We start from the raw sequence: 26916 nt of genomic DNA, 5'->3' as shown, positions 1-26916 counted from the left end.
ACTTGAATAGTATTACTAAATTGTTAACAGCATTCTCATAATTCTTGTGACACCATAGCGATAAGTGCTCTGTTGTAACACTGATTTTTTTAAACTGACTTTAAAATATTTGAACATGTATTGTAAGAATTGTAGGGAAAAGAGCAAAATCAGTTATTGCTAATCCTTTCTAAAATACATTTTAAATTTAAACATTTAAATTCAAAGTATCAACAAGACCAAATCCCTGGGACAACTGATAAGTTTTAAACCCTCTTAAACTCTCCAGTAGCCACATTATGATGGCTTTAGTGACACAAAGGTGTTGGGTTGTTTTTCAGGCAGGAAATGGTCTCTAAGTAAAGAGTAAAATGGGTCAGCCCACAGGACTGTTTTGTGATCTCTTATAGAAAACCACAATCTTTGAACAGGAAAATCCTAGTGAGTACTGAGGACGCTGTGGGTGAGGCTACAACTATCTTCCCACCTCAAAACAAGAAGCATTTGAGAAAAACAGATAAGAATCCCCCTACAGAATGTTTTCTTCAAAACTCTTGGAACTCATTTTTAATATAAAGCATTTTCTCAATTGCTTTTTTGTCCCCAACTGTTGTGGGCCTTGGAAATTCTCTGAATTCAATGTGATTTCTTCCATAATCAATATATAATTTTAATGTAGTAGAATTACACAACAGTTTCATTTAATGTCATATATATATATATATATATATATATATATAAAAGAGTATCCAAATGAAATTTTTGCAAAATGGGGTATTCAAACATTAAATTAATCCAATAATGCAAAAGCAAACTGATCTTGGAAACACAAGAGGGGTTCCTACACCAAAAATATTTAAACACTTCTAACAGCTCCTTTTATTCCTCCTGTTAGGTCTTGAAATATTACCAGACACCTACTAAATAGAAGCTGATATGAAAGATGGAGGCAGGGCTACCAGTAAGGGTTCAAGCATCTTGGCTGCTGATCAAAACTTTACAAATCAACAGCAGTGGGAAGCTGACATTCTTGTCAGTTTCACTCCTTTCTAGGTTCTAAATTGCAAGGGTCATATTGCTCAATGCTATGTCATTTTCACTCTGCTCCTTCTTGGGAAATCTATGAGCAGTGGAAAAGACTTAAAATGTTTGCAGACTCAGGAAGACAACTCTGTATTAGTAATAGTCTCTTCACATTTGGAAGGTTATCTTTGCTTGGAATACATATATAATAAAAGCTTGCATTCTGCATAAATTGATGGTATGTGCCCTTTCACTGACAAGGAAAGCTTCCCTCTCACTAGTGGTAATCAGATAAGTCAATTTTTCAAGCATACAATTTTCTTTGACCTAGAAGTGATTCTGATAGGTTCCATTCCCTCTCTTTGGCCATTCTTCCTCCACCCACTTCAGCAGCACTTTCACAACATCCATTCTTTGATATAATTTACACAGATCAATCAATTGTTCCACAGTCCTGTCACTGTTCCGCAACAAAAATTCCAACGTAGGGCTTTGTTGTTTCTGTTCCAGGAAACACAATTCATCATAGGTCATTCCCCATTTGCTTGCAAAATTTCTCCAGTTTTTTACTGTAGGGTGGCATGGATCCAACTTTATTCTCATTGTGTACAACAAGTCCTCATCATTGAGCAAGTCACTGATGGTTGGAGCACGGGACAAACATAAGGAGCAGGTGCCATTTTCTTTGCAGGAGCTCCTCATATCTACAATTATAAACATTACATTGAAAGGTTAGAATCTGTTCTGTCTTCCATGGCTTCTTTTTATGGCACAAACCCTCAGGCAATGCTGAAGAATATCATGTTGCTTAGAACTATTTCTGAAATAATAATGGGGATATAAAGTTTTTTTCCCTATTGAATTAAACTACTTTTAAGTTTTGTTGATGTTTTTCTTTGCTGTACACTGAAGATAAAACCAAAGAACAATAATTTTTAAAAATATACACATTCATTTATAACAAGGGTGTCAAACTGATTCCACTTTTCACTATGATGTGTGGGCTGGGCTACATGGCCTGAAGAATTTCCTTCACTTTATGGAAATTGCCATAACTTTCACTTGCACAGCCAACAGTGCTATACAGAAAGGATCTCTGTTAACATCTCATCTAGATAAATGTTACAATTATGTTGGTAGATGTCACAGCCTGGCTTAGTGCATCCAAAATGCCATCTTTAGAACAGTGCAGACTTAAGAAAATATTTGATGGTCTTCTTTCAGTAGAGATTCTCTTTGCTAATGGACACACACAAAGCAAATGCCTAATATGTCCAATGATACTAAAGTGCACCTTTCTGTTGTGTTCTGTGAAGGGAGATTATTTCAAATCTATGTAACTGAGGCAAATGCTTAGAAAAGTATTCACTTCGAATGGTATCGCTATTTTCTTCATGCAGCTAAAGAGCTGGCTGAAGCTCAATGAATTACTTTCTGGATATGAAAGTATGGTGGTGAAATATTCTTTATTGTAATGACACCAGAGATTGCCATTTAAAAGTCTTCCAGAAAGAATCAAAAGGGTCCTAGAGAGACACTAAAAATGTAACTTCTATTAGTTTGTGCAGTAACAGCCTAGAAGAAGGCAAAAGCCAGCATTAGTAATATTGACCTGCAAATACTTTTTATTAGGCCTTACTCCATCCATCAGGCCTATTGTGTGAAAGTATGCTAGGACACTTCTTCAACAGTTAGGCTTTTGGAGGGAAATGGGTAAACCTTTAACTTTGCCATGTAATGGATGAAGAAAGAGAGAAGCCCCCATGGTCAAACTGACACTACAACAGAAAGGTGGATAATGTGCACAGCTTATAACCACTTGACCTTTTAAAACTTCTGTTTACCATACAAGTTTGAAAGAGGAATATAAAACCAACCATATTCAAATTAAGTCTGGAAAAACAGATGCTGCAAGAGGAAGTATTAATCAAAAGACTGATGGAAATAATGAGTACACAATATCAAGGATTGGTTTAGGTACAATTAGAATAGGAGACGTGAATGGTTTAACTATAAAAGGGCAAATCATATATTCAAAACCACCTACTCTCATAGATAATCCCACTTGTTAATTATTTTCTATTTTTAGGGACGTCCCCAGAGCTGATCTCAGTGTCCGTTGGGTGTGGCCCTGCCTGTGTGTGTGCTGGAGAAGGCTTAATAGCCTGGCTCAGCCAGACAGGTAAAAAGGGGGCCCATGTCGGCAGAACAGGCAGGCTCAGTGGTATCTCAGCACATCAGGTGGCACCTTAGGGGGTCCAACCTGTCACAATGTGCAACAACACAGTTTTATGAGAATATATAGTCACCCATGGAGGGGACGCACAAGCTCTCATGACCTAGAATCACAGAAATGTAGGGCTGGAAGGGAGCTGGAGAGGTCATCAAGTGCAGCCCCCTGTGCTGAGGCAGGACTAAGTGAACCTAGACCATCTCTGACAGGTGTCCTTTGGTCTGGAATGGGCGACAAGGGATGACCACTTGATAATTACCTGTTCTGTTCATTCCCTCTAGGGCACCTGGCATAGGCCACTGTCGGAAGACAGGATACTGGGCTAGATGGACCATTGGTCTGACCCAGTATGGCCGTTCTTATGTTCTTATGTCTGTCAGACCTTTTTTTAAGAACCTCCAATGATGGAGATGCCACAACCTTTCTTGGAAGCTTATCCCAGAACTTAACTACCCTTATAATTACAATTTTTTTCCTAATAGCTAACCTAAATCTCCCTTGCTGAAGATTAAGCCCATTACTTCTTGTCCTACCTTCAGTGGACATGGAGAACAATTGCTCACTATCCTTTTGATAACAGCCCTTACCACATTTGAAGATTGAAATCAGGCCCCCTCAGTCTTCTTTGCTCAAGACTAAACATGCCCAGGTTTTTTTTAACATTTCCTCATAGGTCAGTTTTTCTAAATCTTTTATCAATTTTGTTGCTGTCTTCTGGACTCCCTCTAATTTATTTAAATCTTTCCTAAAGTGTAGTGCTCAGAATTGGTCACAGTACTCCACCTGAGGCCTACTAGGGCTGAGTAGAGGGAGACATCTCTGCTTTCAGGCATTCCATAAGGCCTTGCAGGTTTTTTTTTATAGCTAAATATAAAGGTATATAAGTAATACCGCTTTCCTTGTGATGAAGTCAATGGGCCAAATCCTGCTCACTTTACTCTGGTATGAGCAAAGCTAACTCCATTTGACCTAACTGAAGTTCTGGCTGTGCAGAGAATGCATTATTGGCCCCTATCTTAATTTCATCTCATTCTGCTGTGTGTGCTCAGTGAGGTGAATTTCATAAAAAAAAAATTGACGAGCAGTTTGTAGCTATCTATAAATCAAATAAACTTCTGGCACTATGCCCTGCATGGAATATTAAAAGCAAAAGAGAGAAGCCTCATATACTCTGGATCCCCAAGCCTTTCTACGTAATTCTAAACATCATCCTCACAAAGACTTTTCTGAAGAAAATCTATCATAAAAAATAACTACATACATATATGGTAAAGCCAATAAATTACCTGAAAGTGATTCTCCAGTATTGCTTTGACTATCACTCTCTTTTGGCTACAAACAAAAAGTAACCTTGAATTAAAATCATGTATTCAAATAACACGCAATAACTTTATTGATCTAGTTTACCAAGTGGAGAGTCAGTTTAGAAAGATACTGACTTAACTGATTAACTGAACAGAAAATACTTTTTGTGTATGTGTCTGTGTTTCCTGACAATTTGCAAACTTTTTATGCAACATATTTACATTTTGATTCATCCTATGATATAGGGTTAGAGTTTTAAACAGTTCTTGCACTGACCTATCATTTTCACTCTCAGTAGTGACAGGTTTGTATTAAAACTATTTGTGAACAGAACAGAAAAGAACAGCACCGTGTATGTAACTATAAATCTCTGCTGATCAGTCTTGGGGTTGCTCCCACAGAAATTCATGACAGCAGTGGATAACATGTTAAGTGAAGACATCTACAATCTTCAGGCTAATTTCACCTCTCAGTTACACCAGTACAAATTGGGAGTAACACCTTACTGTTACACTGGTGTAAGTAGGGTGACCAGATGTCCTGATTTTATAGGGACAATCCCGATTTTTGGGTCTTTTTCTTATATAGGCTCCTATTACCCCCCACTCCCTGTCCCGATTTTTCACATTTGCTGACTGCTCACCCGAGGTGTCAGTGACCCCAGAATTGGACCTTATGGTTATAGACATGTTGAATGTTAGAAAACTGTTGAATGACTCACTATCCTTATGATTATGCAGTACCACACTCCATCTTGTATATTTGGAATAGTTCGTGCTCTCTCTCCCATGCTATCCTGGCTTGTTTAATTTTCCTTAATGACATTTTATTGATGTTAGTTCATTAAAGTACTCAGTGTTTGAAAATGGTAGGTTGGGCAATGTACAACAGTTACAAGGTGACTTTCTGGCATATAGGCATGAAATATTATTGCAAAATTGCAATTAAGGGTCACTAACGTGCCATAATCTTGGGGGGAGTCCTTAGAATTTTTTTTATAGAGTACCTACAGCTTTTCAGTGATTCAGATTGTTTGACTTCGAAGATTTCCATGTCCCATCTTTTTTATTAGAGGGTGGGCCAGATCCTCAGCTTGGCAGAGCTTCTTTAAAGGCTTTTTATATATAGGAAATAGTTCTAGACAAGGGCTGGAATTGAATATTTCTGCTGGCTCAGTTCAAAACCTTCTTTCTTTTGAAGCTAATGTTCACTCAACTGCTTTTTGTCAGCTAATTAAATGTAGAGAAAATAATGTAATAGTTTGAGGTGACAACATGTGTCATTGCAACATCTATATTCCTTGAAAGCAACATCTAACACCCAAAGGAAGGCACTATGACCCTGTGGCTGAGGCAAACTGAAATGAGTAAGGGAGTAAGAAGACATGAGCAGCTGCCCTCACTCGTTGTGTGGGTGCAAGCCCAGATAAAATGGTTTGAAGATGAAAGCAGAAAGGGTTTCCTCTTTAGACAAGTGCAATAAAATACAGCAGACTTTTGTATAGTGTCATTGATTCAAAAGTATCATAGAGTACTTCACTGCATTTTGCAGGCTGTGCATGCAAATACAAGTAAACTGTGTAGGTTACAATACATCATAACAAGATGCCCTATTCCTACTGACACTGTATTATTAAATCCATTACAAATAGTTGTGCTTGGAAGGATTAGATTATTATTTGTAAACATCAATTTCACCATTGAGAGACAAACTGACAAAAATATATTTCCATTGATAAAAATCAAGATTTACAGATAGGCAAAGAAAAAAAAATGCTGCTTGAGAACTTATTCCAGTTTCATTTAGGGATATTTATTTTGTACATTTTCATATGTGCCAATCTGGGTTTTAACGGTTTTAAAGCGTTAATTTTTTGAATCTCATATCTATTGTCATTACATAATTATTGTTTGACCTTCCCAATTGTCTGGCACACCCCATCACTTCCCACAACTGTTAAAATTTAAATGCATAAAAATTAAAAAATGCTTAAAATAATCATTGATATTGTCCATCAAAATTATAAAAAAATAAAAATTTGATTTTTGCAAACCCTATAACCAGTAGAGGTAGTTTCAGCTGATGTGGTGAACACATATACACACATGATCTCATCCAATTACGGGGAAAGTAAATTTGTACAAGATATTCTATCAAAAATTCCCCACATTTCCCCCAAAAGGGAACATTTGCATGCTATTTTCACTATCTCCCCTGCCACACCCACTACTGCAGTGGGCCGGATGGTCACAAATGCAGATGAGTTTACAGATTTCTTTCTGTTCTCTAATGCACAGTCTTCCACATCACAAAATGATCACAGTGTTTGGTACATGCTCAAGAAAGGTTCAACAATGGATGCACCCCCCATCAAAGTAAGAGGAAAGTACTTGCCATCTTCTCCAAGTACTTTCCTCCTCTTACCAGCATCATTTCAGCTGTAGCTAGATAGAATGTCAGCCCCGGGCTTTTCATTCAGCAGCTTTTAACTCAGGATCTTGAACAATGACTGTCTAAAAACGTTGGCCAGAACTGGATGTCTTGCTCTTGAATATAGAGATAATTTACGGTCATATTATGATATGAATCTGGTTGAGAAGTGTCTATGAGTAAGTCAATGGGTGTTTGATATATCGGAATTGCAGTTTTGCCAACCCAAGCATTGAAAAATTGAGTCTGGCCCAAAATCTGGAGAGTAAATTAAAAATCATGATTTTTTTAAAAAAAAATATTAAATTTGGGTTCTTTTTATTTGTCTTATGATTTCTGAGCCATTAGAGTGCACTCACGTATATTTTCATATTTTTTTCCTGCAAACATGAGGCCTCAAATCTATTTTTTTTTTAAATGAGAGCCGAGATACTCATCTAAGTGCTTTCAGAAACTGGGGTTTTAACATCAAAAATCTCAAGACTCATGATCAAATCATGACAGTTGGCAATGGTAGGACTGCGACAGCATGGGCAAAGAAGGAGGTAAAGTTTTATTTCCCATGGACTCAGAGTCCTCATTTTTTTTTGTTTAATAAAAAAATATTTTCTTGTAAACTATAGGATTTCAAAAGGCCACTTATTTGTGACATACACATTTTTTATTTTAGCAGTTCAGCTATCTTCCACATATCAACTCTGAAGCACAGAGGCTTATCCAACATCACTTTATTGCAAAGATATGTAACTGTCCATTAAAATATTGCTATTTAACAGGACTATTTTATTGCCCACTAATTAAAAAAACAGCTTTGTTTAGATTTGCAGTTATACATTTGTCTTATGTGTTTGCAGAGGGACCAGAAGAACAAGCTACCCTCCAGGCAAGATAGGCTTTTAGAGGGCCCTACAAATCTAAAGCCAGTGAAACAGCTGTATAGTGAAGTGTTTTGTCACTATAAAAAGCCTTCATTATACCCAGTTTCAGTATAATAGAAGAGGGACTCTCAGGCAACAAATTCTCTCCACTTCATGATAAGAAATCCCTTCTCTCCATGAGATAGTGCCAATCTGTCTTCTCCTCTGCTCAACCCAAAAGAGAAAATCCCCAGGAATTCAGCCTCTAACACTATCTGGTAGGTGATAACTGTGACATGCCAATGGGATTTGCACAGTGTTGCCCATTTACAGTGGAACATTAGAGTGAAGCTTCACTGTGGGAAAAATACTATCTCAAAGTCCATGTATAAGGACTTGATGCAGGGGAGAAATAAGACAACCCCAACCCCAACTCCGAGGCTGCTCTGCAATAACCACTTCCCTGGTTGCAAACCCCTATCTAGGGGAAGTGAAGGCTGGAGGAAAAAATGATGGCTCTGTATAGCTGTGAATCCACTAGCCCTGTTTTTAATCCTATCCCCCATATCAGTGTGAAAGGAATTCTGGTAGAACTGGATTCTGCAGCATGACCCTGCCTGGGCTCCAGGCTCCCTGCCCACTCAGCACAGTGGAACTACATCTGTTCTGCCGCAGGCTGAGTGGGGATGGCGTGTGGGGGCAGGATTTGCCCTTGTCAGAAGAGTTCAAGCCTGGATGCAAATTGAAGCAATTTTGGATTTCCACTGCACTATAAGTACAGCGTCACTAGAACTAGGTTCACTGTAAACAAAACTCAATCCTAAGCAAAGGAGTCAGCACAAGACCTATTCACCACTCAAGTCCCACTTAAGCCCCTCAAATAGGGTGAAATGTACTCTATACACACAGCCTATGCACTCTGTAAGTATAGAGTACATTTCACCCAGCATTCTTAAATGCAAAAAGAAAAGGAGTACTTGTGGCACCTTAGAGACTAACCAATTTATTTGAGCATGAGCTTTCGTGAGCTACAGCTCACTTCATCGGATGCATACTGTGGAAACTCATGCATCCGATGAAGTGAGCTGTAGCTCACGAAAGCTCATGCTCAGAAAAATTGGTTAGTTTCTAAGGTGCCACAAGTACTCCTTTTCTTTTTGCAAATACAGACTAACACGGCTGTTACTCTGAAACCATTCTTAAATGGATATTCTATTTCCAATCTCATTTTACTGAATGACTCCATGCAGTCTAGAGAAAGTTGTGATTAATATTAATAGCTTTCTTTCATCAACAAAAATAACTTTAAAAGCTTAGTTTAATATGCACTCATGGGTTTCTCAAACAGATAGTTTAAATTTGAAAAGCATTTCCCTTACCTGTTGTATTAGGTCAGAATCTGATGTAAGACTCCTGATGTTAATAGATGCTATTTCCAATGTAACTTTATCTGTTAGGTACTCCTCATCTAAGGCAAAGAGATTCTGAAATGTTGGTCTTTTACCCAAATATAAGCTTAAGTAACAAGACTCTCAAACAAAAAATATGGCAGACTTTATACAAGTCTAACACACAAGATTTAATCGCATACGATAATGGGTCATTGGGAAATGTAAAAGGGATTTAACATAATCTTAAATTGTTAATGACTGGACTGTGCAGATAGAAAGCACTATCAGAGGTCACACATCAGGGTATATGTAAAATGTTTACTCTGCATCTCCAACACACTATTATGGATAGCAGGGCTACACTCTTCCTTCAGCAGATTGACCGGGAGCAGCACCAACATAGTGTTTACCCAGCCAATAAATCAAAGATAGCTGAAAAAGTGAAAGTACGTGACAATCAGCAAAACTCCTTTCTCTTTCTAAATGACTTTCTAAAAATTCTCGATATTCTGCCTTCTCCTCTCCCCAAGTTTGGATTATGCTCATCCTGCTCCGGACCCTTCCTGAAGCACACGTACCCCCCCCCCCCAGGTTTTACTCACTGCACCTTAAAAACTGTCTATACACCTTTGTGAGTATATAGAGGTGGGTTGAAATTCACCCTTATGCATAGGGACAGCACAAAGTCTATTTACCTTTCATCTCCAACTTAGGCTCTCAAAATAGGAATTAAGTGATACATAAGCCTTTTGCCAGTTCTGTGCATAGGGTTGAATTTCACTTTGTGATTAATAAGGCCCCAGTTCAGCAAAGCATTTCAGCATGTGTTTAACTTTAAGCAAGTGTTTAAATCCATATGTTAATTGCTCTACTGACTTGGGATGAACTGTTGACTTGTGGCTGAAAGGAGGTTATCCTAGACATGTCAGATTCCTCCAAGACTCTTATAATGTTGAATGGCTTTTTAGGGATAAAAATGCATATGAGTTTATTATTCTCTCTAGCAATAAGACTCCTATTAAGAAACAGTGGAATGCCTCAACTGTTCTTATCTTTTTGAATACTCTGGTTAGAGGAACGAGACATGTATACTGGCTTCCTTACCTCCATATCCCCTTCTGGTTTAAATAAACAAACAAAAAAAGTAAGGATTTTCTTTTCTTCTTTCACTTAGAATTTGCCATTATTTATTAGACCATTGATCCCTAAAATCCAATAGCCTGCCTCTGACAGCAGCTGATATCTGACACAGACTCCTTATTGATGATCTTGAACAGGGTTCAAAAAAGAACTAGATAAGTTCATGCAGGATAGGTCCATCAGTGGGTATTAGCCAGGATGGGCAGGGATGGTGTCCCTAGCCTCTGATTGCCAGAAGCTGGGAATGGGCGACAGGGGATGGATCACTTGATGATTACCTGTTCTGTTCATTCCCTCTGGGGCACCTGACATTGGCCTCTGTCGGAAGACAGGATACTGGGCTGGATGGACCTTTGGTCTGACCCAGTATGGCCACTCTTATGTTAGGATTCAATGGCAAAGAATTCAGCTGACATTTCAAAAGACAACCTCCAAAATTTCACTTGGTCTGTTCTTTTGGCTGTTGCCTCTAATATTTGGGTGAGGCGGTAACTATGATGAAAAAGTGAACTTGGAGAAAAAAAAAATATGGGCCTAATCCTGAAAGGTGATGAGAGCCCTCAACTCCCATTAAAGTTAATTAACTTTAATTAACTTTAATGGGACTTGAGGGTGCTCAACATCTTGCTGGATAAGGCCATATAATTATTTTTAAACAAGGGGCCAGATCCCGTACTCTATTTAGATAACAATTACATTAAAGCCAACTGGAATTTTCCCTAAATAACGACTAAAGAATCGGGCCCATAAACCGTATAAAGCAAACTCTTGTAACACATTTTATTCACTTATAGATTCAGCAACATTTATAAAACTATTTTTTTTTCCAAATCATGTTGAATAGTGATGAAAATTCAGGCTCTCGAGCAGATCAAGAGGCCAATATCTAAGGAACAATCTAAGGTTAACGTCATACAGTTTCCAAACCCACAACAGTGCTAGACTTTTGAGAAAATTAATTATAAGGAAAATTTTAGACTGCAGAAGTTTACAGAATATTAATAGGTGTTTCACATCACTTCCCATTCTCAGACAGGAAATGTTAAGCTCCATTAATACTTTTATATCTTTACACTGATCATGATGAAACTTCCTTTCAACAGAAAATGCCACAATTTCCATTTCCCTTCAATTTTACTTTTAATTAATTGTATTAAACATGTAGATCAGATTTTAAACAGCTTTGAAACAGTTACATGTTTATTTAGAAATCTGATTTTCTTTGGAGGGGAAGATACAATGAACTAATGCCATAAGAGTAAGAAAAAATACAATTTAGATAGGAAAGCTATAGGGAAATTACCAAAATTTAAGAAATTTTAAGAAAAACCACTTTGAAGAGGTGAGCAGTCTGCCTGCAACTGAACAGGTTCAAAGTACTATACCCTTCTCCCCTCCAATCTATTCCCCTTCTCTTGGTATTCTCAATGGCACCTCATTTCTATTGCTGGCTCCTTCAAGTCTCTTAAATAATCCTCAATCCTCCCTTGGAACCCCAGTTTTAGTTTACCCAGCTCATCAGTCTTTACCCTAACTTTTTCAATGTCTCTTCCCAATTGGATCCTGGATCCGTCCTCAGGCTTTACATGCACCATAGGATTCAGAACACTATGCTTGGAGGAGTACTGAGGCTCAAGGCACTCTCAGGACATTCCTTGGAAGGAAGCCTGCAGCAGGGTCTGGGATGCAAAAATAAAGAAGAGGGAGAGGTCAAGGGAGCTAGTGTGGTAGAAGGATTAAAGGCTTAATGATGGGATTGGTTGGAGGGCTCAGGATCTGATCAGTGCAGAAGTCCACTGAATATTTCTGGGCTCCCAAATGCATTTCTGATCACCTGCAGACACACAGGTAACCCTCTCAAAGCCATTTTTCAAATATTTGTATTTCCCTCTAATCTGGGAATTGTGTGTGTGTATGTGTGTGTGGCATTGGCTTATTATAACTTCCTTCAAAATTGAGAACCAAGATCTTCTGTTGATATAATCAGCTTTTAGACCAAAGCTGAGCTCTGATGGCAAACACCAGAGGTAACATTAATAACACACATTTAAAAAAAAATCATTACACTGCATAAACTGTTACAATGTAAAAATACAGAACAAATGAATAGACTATTTCAGTGTGTTTCGTATACCTATGTACTACAATAATGTACCATATTTATAATAGCTGGAGTTTGCTGTGCTTACCTTTAGGTAGCCGTGTATCTTGGACAGGATACTTTTCTCTCTGTCCAAAAAGACCAAGACATATGTTTGTTATTTCCAGTACTTAATAAAAAGTACATTGAAAACTTTATAGTTACCACTATGCCTTTTTAAAATGGCATTTAAGTTCACATCAATATAGTAATGAATGATTAGAGATGGGCCAAACAGTTACTAACACAGGTAGTTTGGGGATTATTTACAATCCTAAATTATATAGTTTGTTTTTGCTGCAGTTTCTTGAAATGCAATGTGGTTTAGTAGACTGAGCACAGGACTGGGAGCCAAGAAATTCTGAGTTTTAATTTTAGCTCTCTGCCAGTGGCCTCAATTTCTCTGGGTCAGTTTCTCAGCTTACTGGTGTGTATCAAGAGTAGCCACAATAATAAAGATGGTCCCATTATTACAAGCATTCTTACTAAAGAACAATGAAAGGTCTCTTTGCTTGCAAATTAAAATTAAAACCTGATTAAAATGCAAAACTAAAATACAGCTACCCAGTTTATGGACATATCTGCTGATTTACAACACAAACATATTCCGACTTCTATGCTACAGTTTACTACGAGACCTAGACATCTGCTTGCTCCCACGTTACCTCTAGCAGCGTCTAAAGACAAGAAGACGCTTCCATCAGTTTTTTACAGACTCTCACACCAAACAAATTAAAATCCTCCTCATTTAGAAACAAAATAATTAAAAAAAAATAACTTGCATTTGTATCAGACAAATATAATAACTCAGTTAGAGTTAAATTATTCCTTAAAGACAGTTGAAGATCAGAGTCTTTAATTTAAGCAATCACACACCACAAAATGGCAGTAACAACCCCATTCCTACATCAAGGTCTGCTAGCATGGACCTGTGCAAAGTCCCATTTATTTCAGTGGGACTTCACACATGCTCAGAAGTTGGCACTAATGGATCACAATACAGGATCAGGACCTAAATTACCAAACTGATTTTCCCAAAAAAGCCACAGGCTAAGGTCAATATTTACACTTCTTCTCTGTTTTCTGCTGATACTTCAGTACTAGGTTTCTGAATTGGAAGAAGTCCCCCCAGGAAAATAATCGCTTTCCCTCTCATTATTCATGTTGCTGCGTGACAAATCCACAATTTACAAACAAGATAAGGTACTTTTAAAAACACCCATACTGATACATTATACACTAATCTACTCTGGGCTGCATAACATATTTATCATCAGTCTCTTTTTTTTATTTACTGTTACCCAGAGTAAACAACCTAGAGCCAAATTCAAAGAGTCTTTTTAAAGATTACAGAGCATTTAAATATTCTTTTTACCCAATATACTCCATGTGCCAGCATAAGATTTGCTTCTCTGAATATCCCAGGACACACCAACAAAGAAAAGCATGCAGTGAAGGTTGTAAATCTATTAGTCAGTAAAACATCTCTTCACTCAGTTCACCCCCACATCTAGCAGAGCCTTGTTTTTTGTCACATGCATTTCTAATGCCTTATCTAGCTATCAGCCAAAACATTTAAAGGAAGTGCTTAGACTATATATAAACAATAATTAAGTTTCTGGGTGAAGATCTCATACCAATTTCTAGGGAGATGCACAGTACTATTATTACTGTTTGTACTATAGCATCACCTGGAAACTCCAACAGAGATCATGACTCCTGTATGATACATGACACTGTATAAGCACCTAGTGAGAGAAAGTCTTATCTGAAAAAGATTACAATCTAAATGTGGGTTTCACCCATGATTATTTATTGATTTATTCAAGATACATTTGATGCAATGATTCATTTTTTTAATTTACAACTGAGTTGAAGTTATCTGCATAACATTTCATTGTGTACAATGGTGTTAATTACCTAGTAGACAATCATGTGCCCGGTTTCAGCCAAGCATACTCTTGGGTTTTTGAGAGCATCCCAGAATTAAATATCTGTAAAAAGCTATAAACTAAATATTAGATAACCAAGTATTAAAGTTATATTGGAACAAAAGCAGACACACCTACCATTTCTAATGGAAAAGTGCTTGGATCTGTATCTTCCACAGGCTCTTTTGCAGCATGATCTGCCAGAAGAAATAAGTAAGCTTTTTCATGTTCCTCAAACTATGTCTGTTTGGTCACTCATGCACTTTCCCTCACCAGCTCACCAAGATGAAACTGTACATCAGTTACACAGGAGTTCATTTACGATGGGAACACGTCATAAAGTATAAAGGGTTAGTCACAGGTGCTAGCTGACAGATGAGAAATTCTTCTCAACAATACCATCAGAGGTTATATCTGATAACAGGTAGGTGCAAATAAATATTTTAAATTATTATTTTAAAAATATCATAAATAGTTCAACAATAAATAATTAAACCAGAAAACAGCTAAAATGGATAAAACATTCCTTTCTCTGAATAGCTGTACTCAGTTGTGCATTAGTGGCCTTCTCCAAACAGGGAAATACCCCATATAAGAAATTAATAATGAAGAGGACTAATATAGTATTATAACAACAGAATATAGCTCAAAACTTAATGGGAAAGTAAATTTGGACTAAAGATGAACTATATTTAGTGCTTCTGTTTTTCGGAATTTATTAATTTCATTGGGGGAGTATTTTTAGCAATTTTTGAATTTTATGTGGATGTTCAAAAATTGAGATTTTGGTGGCTTTCCCTTTCAATATACTATAATGAGTAATGTATACTGTAGTATATACTCTAGTGAGTAATCTCTCTATAATGTTCCCTCGAGCACTTTAATGTAATATTGCTTCAATCAGTACTATGTTAAATTACACTAAGGAACCATTAGTGTACACCAGCAGAATCTATTCTATGCAGACCCACTGCGGTTCCTGGCCAATTGGAGCTGTGGGGGCAGCACTGGGGAGGGCGGGACGCAGGGGATTTGCGTGAAGCTTCCCTGATTGCCCTGGATGCCTGGCAGCCCTATTTATACGGCATTTGGGAGCAAGCCTTCCAGCCCTAGTTTCCAGACTTGTGCTGGTGGGGCTTGTGCAAGCATGCTAAAAATAGCTGTGTAGATATTGCTTTGATGTTGCAGCTTGGGCTGGAGTTTGGGCTCTCAGGCCCCTGCAAGCCTGAGAGCCTGAGCTCCATCCCAAGCTGCAGTGTCTACACAACTATTTTTAGCACGCTAGCACAGGCTCCACCAACACAATACTTTGAACCCTAGTTGGGAGGCTCCCAGATGCAGTGTAGACATACCCTTCAAGGCCCAGTTAGCCTGGGAAGTGAATGACAAAGGTCATAATGTAAACTCCGAGTTCTGTAGTGGCAATGAGTTGGATGGCCCCTGACACGTCCCCAGAATACTGGACATTCTGGTACTTCCAGGAATGGTGTTGGTAGCCCCCACCTACATGATCCTGCCCCCACCAGTATGACTTCCCACATATCCTGTCATGTGGGGGCAGAGCGGCATGCTCTTCAAAATGGCTTTCTCCATTCAGTTTTGTCTCAGTACCAGACAGGGGACAAACCACAGAAAAACAGGACTGTCCGGCTTAAAACTGAAGAAATGGCTAGTCTAGCAACGGGCTGCATGGCTACTAGTCTGTCAGCTCAATCTAAACATGTTTTTAATAGGGCTGTCAATTATTCACGGTTAACTTACGTGATTAACTAAAAAAAATTAATCGTGATTAAAAAATTGCAATTAATTGCACTTATAACAATAGAATACAAATTGAAATTTATTAAATATTTTTGGATGTTTTTCTACATTTTCAATATTGATTTCAGTTACAACACAGAATACAAAGTGCACAGTGTACACTTTGCGTTATTATTTTTCATTACAAATATACGCACTGTAAAAATGATAAACAAAAGAAATAGTATTTTTCAGTTCACCTCATACAAGTACTGAAGTGCAATCTCTTTATCATGAAAGTGTAACTTACAAATGCAGATTTTTTTGGTTATATAACTGCACTCAAAAACAAAACAGAGTAAAACATTAGAGCCTACAAGTCCACTCAGCCCTATTTCTTGTTCAGCCAACTGCTAAGACAAAGAAGTTTGTTTACATTGACAGGAGATACTGCTGCCTGCTTCTTATTTACAATGTCACCTGAAAGTGAAAACAGGCATTCGCCTGGCACTTCTGTAGCTGGCGTTGCAAGGTATTTACATGCCAGATATGCTAAACATTCGTATGCACCTTCATGCTTCGGGCACCATTCCAGAGGACATGCTTCCATGCTGATGATGCTCTTTAAAAAAATAATAGGTTTCAGAGTAGCAGCCGTGTTAGTCTGTATCCCTAAAAAGAAAAGGAGTACTTGTGGCACCTTAAAAACTAACACATTTATTTGAGCATAAGCTTTCGTGGGCTACAGCCCACTTCATCGGATGCATGATGCTGATATAAATTTGTTAGTCTCTAAAGTGCCACAAGTACTCCTTTTAAAAAAAAAATGCGTCAATTAAATTTGTGACTGTACTCCTGGGGGGGAGAACTGTATGTCTCCTGCTCTGTTTTACCTGCATTCTGCCATATATTTCATGTTATGGCAGTCTTGGATGATGACCCAGCACATGTTCATTTTAAGAACACTTTCACAGCAGATTTGACAAAACGCAAAGAAGGTACGGATGTGAGATTTCTAAAGATAGCTATAGCACTTGACCCAAAGTTTAAGAATCTGAATTGCTGTCCAAAATCTGAGAGGGACAAGGTGTGGAACATGCTTTTAAAAGTCTTAAAAGAGCAACACTCTGCTGCGGAAACTACAGAACCCAAACAACCAATAAAGAAAATCAACCTTCTGCTGGTGGCATCTGACTCAGATGATGAAAATGAACATGCAGCAGTCCACACTGCTTTGGATTGTTATCAAGCAGAACCCATCATCAGCATGGACGCTTGTCCTCTGGAATGGTGGTTGAAGCATGAAGGGACTTATTAATCTTTAGCGCATCTGACACATAAATATCTTGCAACACCAGCTACAACAGTGTCATGCGAATGCCTATTCTCACTTTCAGGTGACATTGTAAACAAGAAGCAGGCAGCATTATCTCCTGCAAATTGTAACCAACCTTGTTTGTCTGAGTGATTGGCTGAACAAGCAGTAAGAATGAGTGGACTTGTAGGCTCTAAAGTTTTACATTGTTTTATTTTTGAATGCAGTTTTTCTTTTACATAATTCTACATTTGTAAGTTCAACTTTCATGATAAAGAGATTGCACTACAGTACTTGTATGAGGTGAATTGAAAAATAAAATTTTTGTTTTTTACAGTGCAAATATTCATAATAAAAAATAAAGTGAGCACTGTACACTTTGTGTTCTGTGTTGTATTTGAAATTAATATATTTGAAAATGTAGTAAACATGCAAAAATATTTAAAATAAATGGTATTCTATTGTGGTTTAACAGCATGATTAATTGCACGATTAATTTTTTTAATCACTTGATAGCCCTAGTTTTTAATTAAAAGTGGCATTTCTGGGCCTACTTTTGGTGACATAAGCTTTAATAACGACTGCATTTGTGACACTGGCAATAAGGAATCCAAATCAATTCAATGTGCCTTTACTGGCATGACAAGGTGTGCAAGTGTTGCCAAAGTGCAAGAAAATATCAGAGAAGAAGTCGGCCTAAAAAAATAGGGGCCATGGAAAAGGGCCCCTGGATATTCCCAATCCATAGTTTGTTAAAAAATCAGACCCTCCAAAAAACTATGTGCACTTGGAAAAGTAAGTGCACTTCTAAGTACCATGCAGAGTTGTAAAGTAGATGCTACCATAACTGGCCTAACCAAGAAGGTGACAGGATGCCCTGCATCTTTAAGAGCAGTTGAGGGCCAGGTCCAGGGCCAGCCAATCCTGTTCCAAGGTATGGCCCCTTGAAGTTAATTATGCATCAGAGGGCTCATACTGGCCTTAAGAGAGACTTTTTTTAAAATTCTTAATGAAGTCCTTCTTGGTTTACAAATCCTCTCCTTTATCCATATTCTTCCTCCTCCTATGTAAAAGCATTATATACTTGCAATGCTGCCAGACCTGCCACTTGAAGAAATATCACTGCCTGCACTTCAGAAGACAGATTCTCCGCCGGTGTAAATCAATATAGCTCCCTGTCCCTAAGTTAAGTGTACTCTCCTTGCCAATGAGAGAAACAACAAACTTTTGCTTAAACAGCGAATTCAATGGACTTGAAGGAAGTAATGTTTCTGGCTTGATGTAATTTCTAATAACATGGAAGATTTAGCAAGCATTCAGGAGTCGGGTTCGTTAAGCAAGAAGGCTTAACTCTTCTGTTAACTGCACAAGCACTCATTTCGCATTGAGCCTGCTCAGGCTTCTGCAACTAGCTGGGCAAGGTCAGAGTCATAGCTCAGATATTAGCATAGTCACCGCCATTATTATTAATTATTTACAATACAATAACACCTAAAGACCCCAACGGAGATGGAGATCTCATTGCGTTAAATGCTGCACATACATAGTAAGAAGCAGTCCCTGTCCGGAACAGTTTACAACCTACACAGACACTACTATCCGTTATTTCCACAGCCAGACGTAAACTAATAATACGATGCATTATGACATAAGAACTTGCAAATGATGTAAGAAGTTTATTTATTTAGAATTAGATTTATTTAGATTTTTCTTCTGATTAGCTCTTTCCAGGGAGTTGTAAGGCACCTCAGCATTCTGAAGTGTGTTTACAGCCGCAAAGGATAATTGGTTATGCTGACTTATTTTTGACACATTTTTATCACAGTTTAGAGTGGTCATTTTATTCAAGTACCTTTTGCTGCCTTTAACATTATTTAGGTTTTAAAAAAACTCCTGTGTTAGCTATTTGGATATCCAGAGTGCCAATTTTGTTTCAGATGTGTGGAATCCCATCCGATGATCCCTCTCCCCAGATCTGCTTTTGGCACTGGCAAGAAAAGCCTGGGATGAGATGACAAGAGCTATGTGATAGTATCATTTTTCACCATTTTTTAGAAGAATTTCCAAACGTAGAAAAGAGTGATATTTCTCTACATCCAGCAACGAACAAGCATTTTTGGTGAAAAGTGGCAGAATTCTATAATGGAAATAACTTTTTTCCACTTGCAAAAATTCTTTGTTGTGGAAAACACCAAATTATTTAAGAAGCCCCAGAATGTATTACTTGTTGCAGGAAAGAGTTTAATGCTTTCTCCCATTGTTTAGGGATAACTTGTTTGTATGACAAGTTTTAGTTTTAGGCCCTTTTAAAATATGTATATCTTAGACACTGAAAAGGGCCACTCCTGTTGATTCTCCTAGGTCATTTCTCTTCAGGGCTATCAGCAAACAAAGATCAATATGAAAACTTAATATAAATTTTTCTCTGACTCAAATAAATATGATCATACAAGAAAGAAAACAAATGGATTTTTATTATTCTTAGTCCCTGTACTTTCTTGAACCACTATCGGCCAGAGGAAGATAGGTAGCTTCAAGGCTGAGGGCTTGTCTAATTTAAGAAAACTTGCACCACTGTAATCACATATATGTAGCTCCCTCCTTGTAATATACCTCAGGTGTAGACACTCTACACCAGCAGGTACTGAAGCTTAAACTATTTTAGCATAATTACCAAATTAAACTACACTGGTGTAAACCCCCCTTTGTTGCAGTATAACTACATCAATGTAATTACACTAGTACAAATATTCTTAATGTACACAAGCCCAGAGACATATTGCCCTAATAAACAAGGAGGCACTGATTAGGCAAATGGGGTCCAGAAATACCATTATAAACACAATGGTGCATTACATACAATTATACCGCAGTGCATTACATTCTGCCTTTTGGGTGAATCTGTATTTGAATCTGTTTACTTTTGGTACTACATCTCTCAGTTTGTTATAAAGGGTGTAAACTCTGCCACTGACTGGACAGAAGTTATTTAAGTGGAAATATTCAAACTCGGGTTTCTAATGGTATGCACTCATATTCATATTTAAGTGCCAGTGGTCATCAAGTTTGAAAATGTTGGTCTTAATCACTTCCTCAAGCCTTGGTTTTAAAGGATAAAAAAGGGGGGTGGTGTTTGTGTGGCGGGGGGGGGGGGGCGGGTTGATCGTATTAGCTAGCAAAAAACTAATATGTGTTCTAAACTCTAGTGTAGAAAGGGCATGTGCTAAATTCCACCAGCACAGAACATGCTAAACTGTTAGCTAACACGATTGGGTGTGCGGGGGACTCAGAGCCCTGCTTGTCTAGACAAGGCCAGGAGTCCTGAGTTAACTCCTATAAAATGGGTACAGTGAGTTAAAAAAAGGTAATGCCGCGAGATCCAGAATCCGCAAAACCTCCCTGGCGCAGGCAACTTTTTGGACCTCTTTGTAATAGCTTGTGTTGCACCTTTCCGGGTGCTGCCAGGTTTAATTTATTCATGCCTGAGCTAGTGAATCGTAAAACACTGTGAGATCCTCAGAGGTGAGGGGCTATGCACATGCAAAGAATCACTTTTAATATTCGTCCAAAACTCTCCTTCACACACAATGTGGGGAGAGGAGTGGGGGGGCTTGGCGGCCTCAGTCAAAAGCAGAGCGGCTTGCTGGGCTTACTTGTGCTAGCTTGAAAGTTTTTATAGGCAAAGTTTCCTTCGGGAGAAAACCTGGCAGCTCTGATCCCATCCCCAGCGTGGCCGGACTAAGAGGGGAGGGGAAAGCCCCTTGTACTGATCAGCTGTGCGCAGAGAACACAGCCCCGCAGCACACGAAGCAAACACACGCGGGGCTAGGCGCAGCGGAAGCGGCTGCGGGCTCTCTCCACCACAGCCCGCGCACAGCAGGGAAGAAAAAGCCGCCCCGGCCCTGAGCAGAGTCAGGGAGGGTCAGTGTCCAGCCCGGGCGCCCGCTCGCGCCCGCTCGCGCCGCAGCTCCCAAGCGACGCTCCCGACGCCCTCCTCCAGCCCTGCCCCAGCCGCGCAGACCGGCCGCCCTGCCCTGGCCGCGCGCCGCTCGCGCGCGCGCTCCCGCCCTGTCCCCCGGCCAGACTCCAGCGGGGCGCGCGCACCCTCCGTCCCCGCGGGGCGTGGAGACTTTACCTTCAGGCAGAGGGTCCTGCAGAGAAGCCATCGGGTGGGTGCGTGGGGAGACTGGCAGCCGTGCTAAGCGGAGGCTGCGGATTAGTGTGCGCGCGTAACTGGAAAATCCTCTCCAGCGCGGCCGGGTAACCCCCCACCCTAATGCGAGCGGGCGCTACTGCCTCCCTCTCTGCTTTGCTTTCTTCTCCACTTCCTGGTTGGGTATTGAACGCAGGAGGCGAAGATTCTCTCCCGGGAGCGGAAGCTGCAGGTAGAAGCTGAGGCTGAAAGTGGGCAGAGGTGTGTACGTGCCTGTCACCTCTAGGGGCTCGTCCCCTACCATCAACTCTCATTCAGCGTTCGTTAAAGCCAGGTGTTTTTCTTTGCTCTTCCTCTGTAGTAGTCGTTCTCCCCTGTATAGAGTTGGTTTTTATTTAGATATATACATATGCAAACTATATTCAGGAAAAGAGTTATAGAGTGTGTGTGTGTGTATATACAGACACACACACACACTCTTTTACTCTTTTCCTGAATATAATTTTCATATATATATATATATATATATATATAATTATTCATTATAAAATGGATTCTCTTGTGTAGGAATGTATATTTATAGAAATGTGTGTATATAAAATACATGAATGTATTTAATATTCCCAGAAATAAATTCTTCTCAATTATGCTAAGATAATGAATAATATATATATATATATATATGAAAATTATATTCAGGAAAAAAGTAAAAGAGTGTGTGTGTGTGTATATATATATATACATTATTACTCTTTTCCTGAATATAATTATGCTAAGATAATGAATAAAATCAATACATTTTATTTTAAAAAATACATAATGTATATTAATTAAAATTAAATATATATTCCAGCACACAAAGCAATATAATATTGCAGTTAGGAACTGTAATAAATTTATTACATCACACTGTACAATCCAAGCATATTCCCTGATCCTGCAAATACTTACGGATGTAAATAACGGGGTACCTATATGCCTAAAGTTAAGGCTCTGATCGTGCCTTGTGATCCCCGAGGATTGACTGCGATGCCTATGTGGATCACAAGGCAGGCTCAGGCTTTCAAATGTGTTTTCAGGATCTGGGCCATCAGACTAATTTTTAAGCAATTTTTTTTAAAGGCTCTCTTCTTATTTTTGAGGATTTTACTGTAATGTGTGTTCATATAATATCTTTTTTTATTTTTGTTTTAGAAATCTCTGTCATTTACACTCACACAGCCTGTGCTAAACTCTCTCGTTTGGTAGAGATTTTTTAAAGAAACTCATGTATGGGTTTAATATATTTAAAGATAATATAGATTTCTTCAAATAGGTCAATAAATGGGATAATGTTCTTAATAAAGAATCTCATATGTTGTTATATTATATGTACATAAGTAGCTAAGATATTTCAGTTATATGTTAACATAGCCTTACATCAGTTGCTTTTGTACAATCAACATTTGTATTATTAATTAATCTATTTTAGGGCCAAATTCTACTCTGTTACACCAAAATAAATCTACTAATCAATGGATTTTCACAGGTCTAACTAAAAGTAGAATTTGGCTGTTAATATATAGCAATACAAGAAATTGCGTAGTTTTGTTTAATTGATTTTTCCATATTCCGTGCATGATAAAAATCTAAAGAAAACAGTAAATACTCAATTGTCCGAATTTTCATGTTAATTTAAAATACAACACTTGAACCTATTTTTCATATTTTCAATAACACTTAAAATTTCTTAGCAATTTTTCAATGTCTCAGTTTTATGGATCCTTGAATTCTAATAAAAGAAACAGTTGTAGAGAAATTTGCTTCTGTGTTGTAATTCCAATCCATCCTCCCAGGTCCTTTATTTGATCCCAACCCTGCTTCTACTGAAATAAACAAAAGTTATGCCATTGAGTTAAATGGATACAGCTTTGGCTGCAAGAGTGTTCAAAAACCCCGTCATTGGTGTCACTTGTGTATTTCTTGGTGATTAACAAGCAAAGGAAAAGTGTTTGCTTGAGTCATATAATTTGAGTCTCTTCATCAGATTTCTCATGCTACTGGTTGGTTTGATGATTCCCATGTAATTTAACTATTGAAAAATACTCCCAGAAAATGGTGGATTTCCCTTATTTAATAACCAGATCTTAGTCAGCAATAAAATTGCTGACTCTGCATCCTCAGCCGGGAAGATTTCTTTTGAAGTACAAACTTTTTTCTGACCTAGTAATCAAGCTAAGACCTGGAAAGAAAATAAAACTTGTTTCTTCAACACAGATCTGCACCAGTGCTAGATCAACGGTGGGAATCTCCCCTACAATTTTCAGTGGTAGACAAGGATATACTGTAGCTAAGAATTTTCTGGATTCCAGGCTTTCTAAGTTTATGCCTGAGCAACAGGAATGCCATGTCATGGCTGAAGACATGGTTGCGTAGTGTTGTTGTGCACTGTTCAAAGGCTGCCAGTTCCACCCCAGAGGTGGTTTCAGTTAAAAAAACAAATATGCCTACACTGAATATATATATATATATATATATATATATATATATATATATATATATATATAAAAAGATATGATATAGATATATAAAATGTGTACCTTGGTTCCTTCAATATGTAAAAGATGACATACTAAGTTTAATATACCATTGTAATGATTGTATTTTTTAAATGGACAACCAACCTAATTCTCAATTACTGAGGGACAATCTCCACTCATTGATATACTAAAGATCTAGCTCTGTGATTTTTCTATACGTGTTGGTTTGTCCTTGTTGTACTGACTCTAACCCCTTGTCTTTAACCTGTCTAACCCTTTGTCTTGTATGTAGCTCAAGGCCTGCCTGGTCCAGACCTTAATGACACCAGATTGAGCTACATGCTTAATAAGGGGGAAAAGAAATAGAAAATTTAAGCAAATTAAGCTGTCATGGGGTAAGAGAGAAGGTCCTCTCATGGATTAGTAACTGGTTGAAAGATAGGAAACAAAGGGGAGGAATAAATAGTCAGTTTTCAGAATGGAGAAAGATAAATATTGGTGTCCTTGTCCCTAATACTAGAGAGTACAGAGACAGAACAATGACCAGTCCTATTCAATATATTCATAAATAATCTGGAAAAAGGGGTAAACAGTGAGGTGACAAAATTTGCAGATGATACATAATTGCTCAAGATAGTTAAGTCCCAGGCAGACTGCGAAGAGCTACAAAAGGATCTCTCAAAACTGGATGACTGGGCAACAAAATGGCAGATGAAATTCAGTGTTGATAAATGCAAAGTCATGCACCCTGGAAAAGATAATCCCAACTATACATTGTAAAATCATGGGGTCTAAATTGGCTGTTACTACTCCAGAAAGAGATCTTGGAGTCATTGTGGATTGTTCTCTGAAAACATCCACTCAATGTGCAGCAGCAGTCAAAAAAAGCGAACAGAATGTTGGGAATCATTAAGAAAGGGATCATATTGCCTCTGTATAAATCCATGGTACGCCCACAGCTTGAATACTGCGTGCAGATGTGGTTGCCCCAACTCAAAAAAGGTATACTGGAATTGGAAAACGTTCAGAAAAGGGCAACAAAAATGATTAGGGGTATGGAATGGCTGCCATATGAGGAGAGATTAATAAGACTGGGACTTTTCAGCCTGGAAAAGAGATGACTAAGGGGGGATATGATAGAAGTCTATAAAATCATGACCGATGTGGAGAAAGTAAATAAGGAACAATTTACTCCTTCCATAACACAAGAACTAGGGTTCACCAAATGAAATTAATAGGCAGCAGATTTAACACAAATAAAAGGAAGTATTTTTTCACACAGCACACAGTCAACCTGTGGAATTCCTTGCCAGAGGATGTTGTGAAGGCCAAGACTATAACTGGGTTCAAAGAAGAACTAGGTAAGTTTATGGAGGATAAGTCCATCAATGGCTATTAGCCAGGATGCACAGGGATGGTATTCCTAGCCTCTGTTTCCCAGAAGCTGGGAATGGGTGACAGGGGATGGATGGATCATTTGATGATTACCTGTTCTGTTCATTCCCTCTGGGGCACCTGCCACTGGCCACTGTCGGAAGACAGAATCCTGGGCTAGATGGATCTTTGATCTGACCCAGTATGGCTGTTCTTATGTTCTTAAGAACCTTTCCACACACATCCCTCTTTGTTTGAATGATTGTCCATTTCTTTTGTCTTTTGCTATTTCTGTCTTTTAAAAAAGTGACTGATAGTGTGATTTTCCATCAGTCCTTAGTATATGCTGTGGTTTTAAACAGACAGATACCAGTGGGGAGAGCAGGATACTATCACAATATGTGCTGTTGTTACTCAACAGCCCCCATGTTCCCACCACTGGTGTCTGCCAGTTTGCAAGAGGAATCAGTAATGTATTGATTCTGCTAGTTTACTTTGCTAACTTTAGAAATGAGAAGTTCAAATAGGAAAAACCTGTAAAGTTCAAGGTCAGAAGGCTCTCAAACCCAGCTGTGTGAGATTCTGGAAACCCATTTCACAAACTTGGCAAAGCAGCTGGGACTTACTAAGCTGAAATGTGAAGCTGGCCGTCTTTTACAGCTGTGCAATAACACATTCCTAAATTAAAACACATAGCATGTGACAAACCCTTACCCAGATACTGAGTGCCAAATGTTGGGTCATGTGCACAGCCAGAATATATGAGCTATGTGCAGGGGAGATATGCTGGGAAATGAAAAACTGGCCATACAGCATCAATGAAGCCACTGGTCGTAAAGCATCAGGGTTGCATTAGCTTCAGTGGCTGCTTTGCCTCCCTTCTGCCTCACTGCAAAGGAAGGTTTGACCAATGGATCCATGTAAATATCCATGGGCTCCATCACACTGCTCCCCACCCTGCCCCAAAATGTACCTATGCACAAAAACAGGGAGCAATGCCATCACCGCAGAGTTCAGTGATGCAGATCTCCTGTGTGGATTTCCTTTTTTTTGACTCACCCACCAACATTGCAGAATTGTACATGTTCTGACACATTCAGAGCCTTCCATGTTGCTGATGGTAAGAAAAGGATAGGACGTGCCAAAAATTGTTTGCGTTTTTAGAGTAATATTATCATCTAATTTTAAATTTTACATCTACATTCCTGTGCCTAGAAGCACACTATACATTGAAAAATTAAATATACTGTGAACTTATCCCCCTCAACCCAGCTGAACATGCTATATGCCATTAAGGCAGAAGATGAGACTATCCCTCTCTTCCCAGTAGCAGCCCCAGGCAAGTTATTATAATATTGCTGCACTTTTCCTTGAAAGAAGCAAGTT

General features: G+C 38.5%; 1 protein-coding gene across 1 annotated transcript; it reads right to left on the bottom strand.

Annotated features, from left to right (window-relative positions):
- Positions 1–756: 756 nt before the first annotated feature.
- EDARADD (EDAR associated via death domain) lies at positions 757–22015 on the bottom strand. The gene is made up of 6 exons (XM_084623840.1): positions 21620–22015; positions 14568–14626; positions 12548–12587; positions 9207–9295; positions 4522–4567; positions 757–1706 (listed from the first exon to the last, which is right to left on the bottom strand). The coding sequence occupies exons 1-6, from the start codon at positions 21648–21650 to the stop codon at positions 1330–1332; spliced, it is 642 nt and encodes a 213-aa protein (XP_084479966.1). The 5' UTR covers positions 21651–22015; the 3' UTR covers positions 757–1329.
- Positions 22016–26916: the final 4901 nt, after the last annotated feature.

Source organism: Lepidochelys olivacea (genome assembly GCF_965140295.1).
Source record: "Lepidochelys olivacea isolate rLepOli2 genome assembly, chromosome: 3".
In the NCBI taxonomy this organism is placed as follows: Eukaryota; Metazoa; Chordata; order Testudines; family Cheloniidae; genus Lepidochelys; species Lepidochelys olivacea.
Note: the sequence above shows the minus strand (reverse complement) of the source record. Positions and strands in the feature narration are given on the sequence as shown.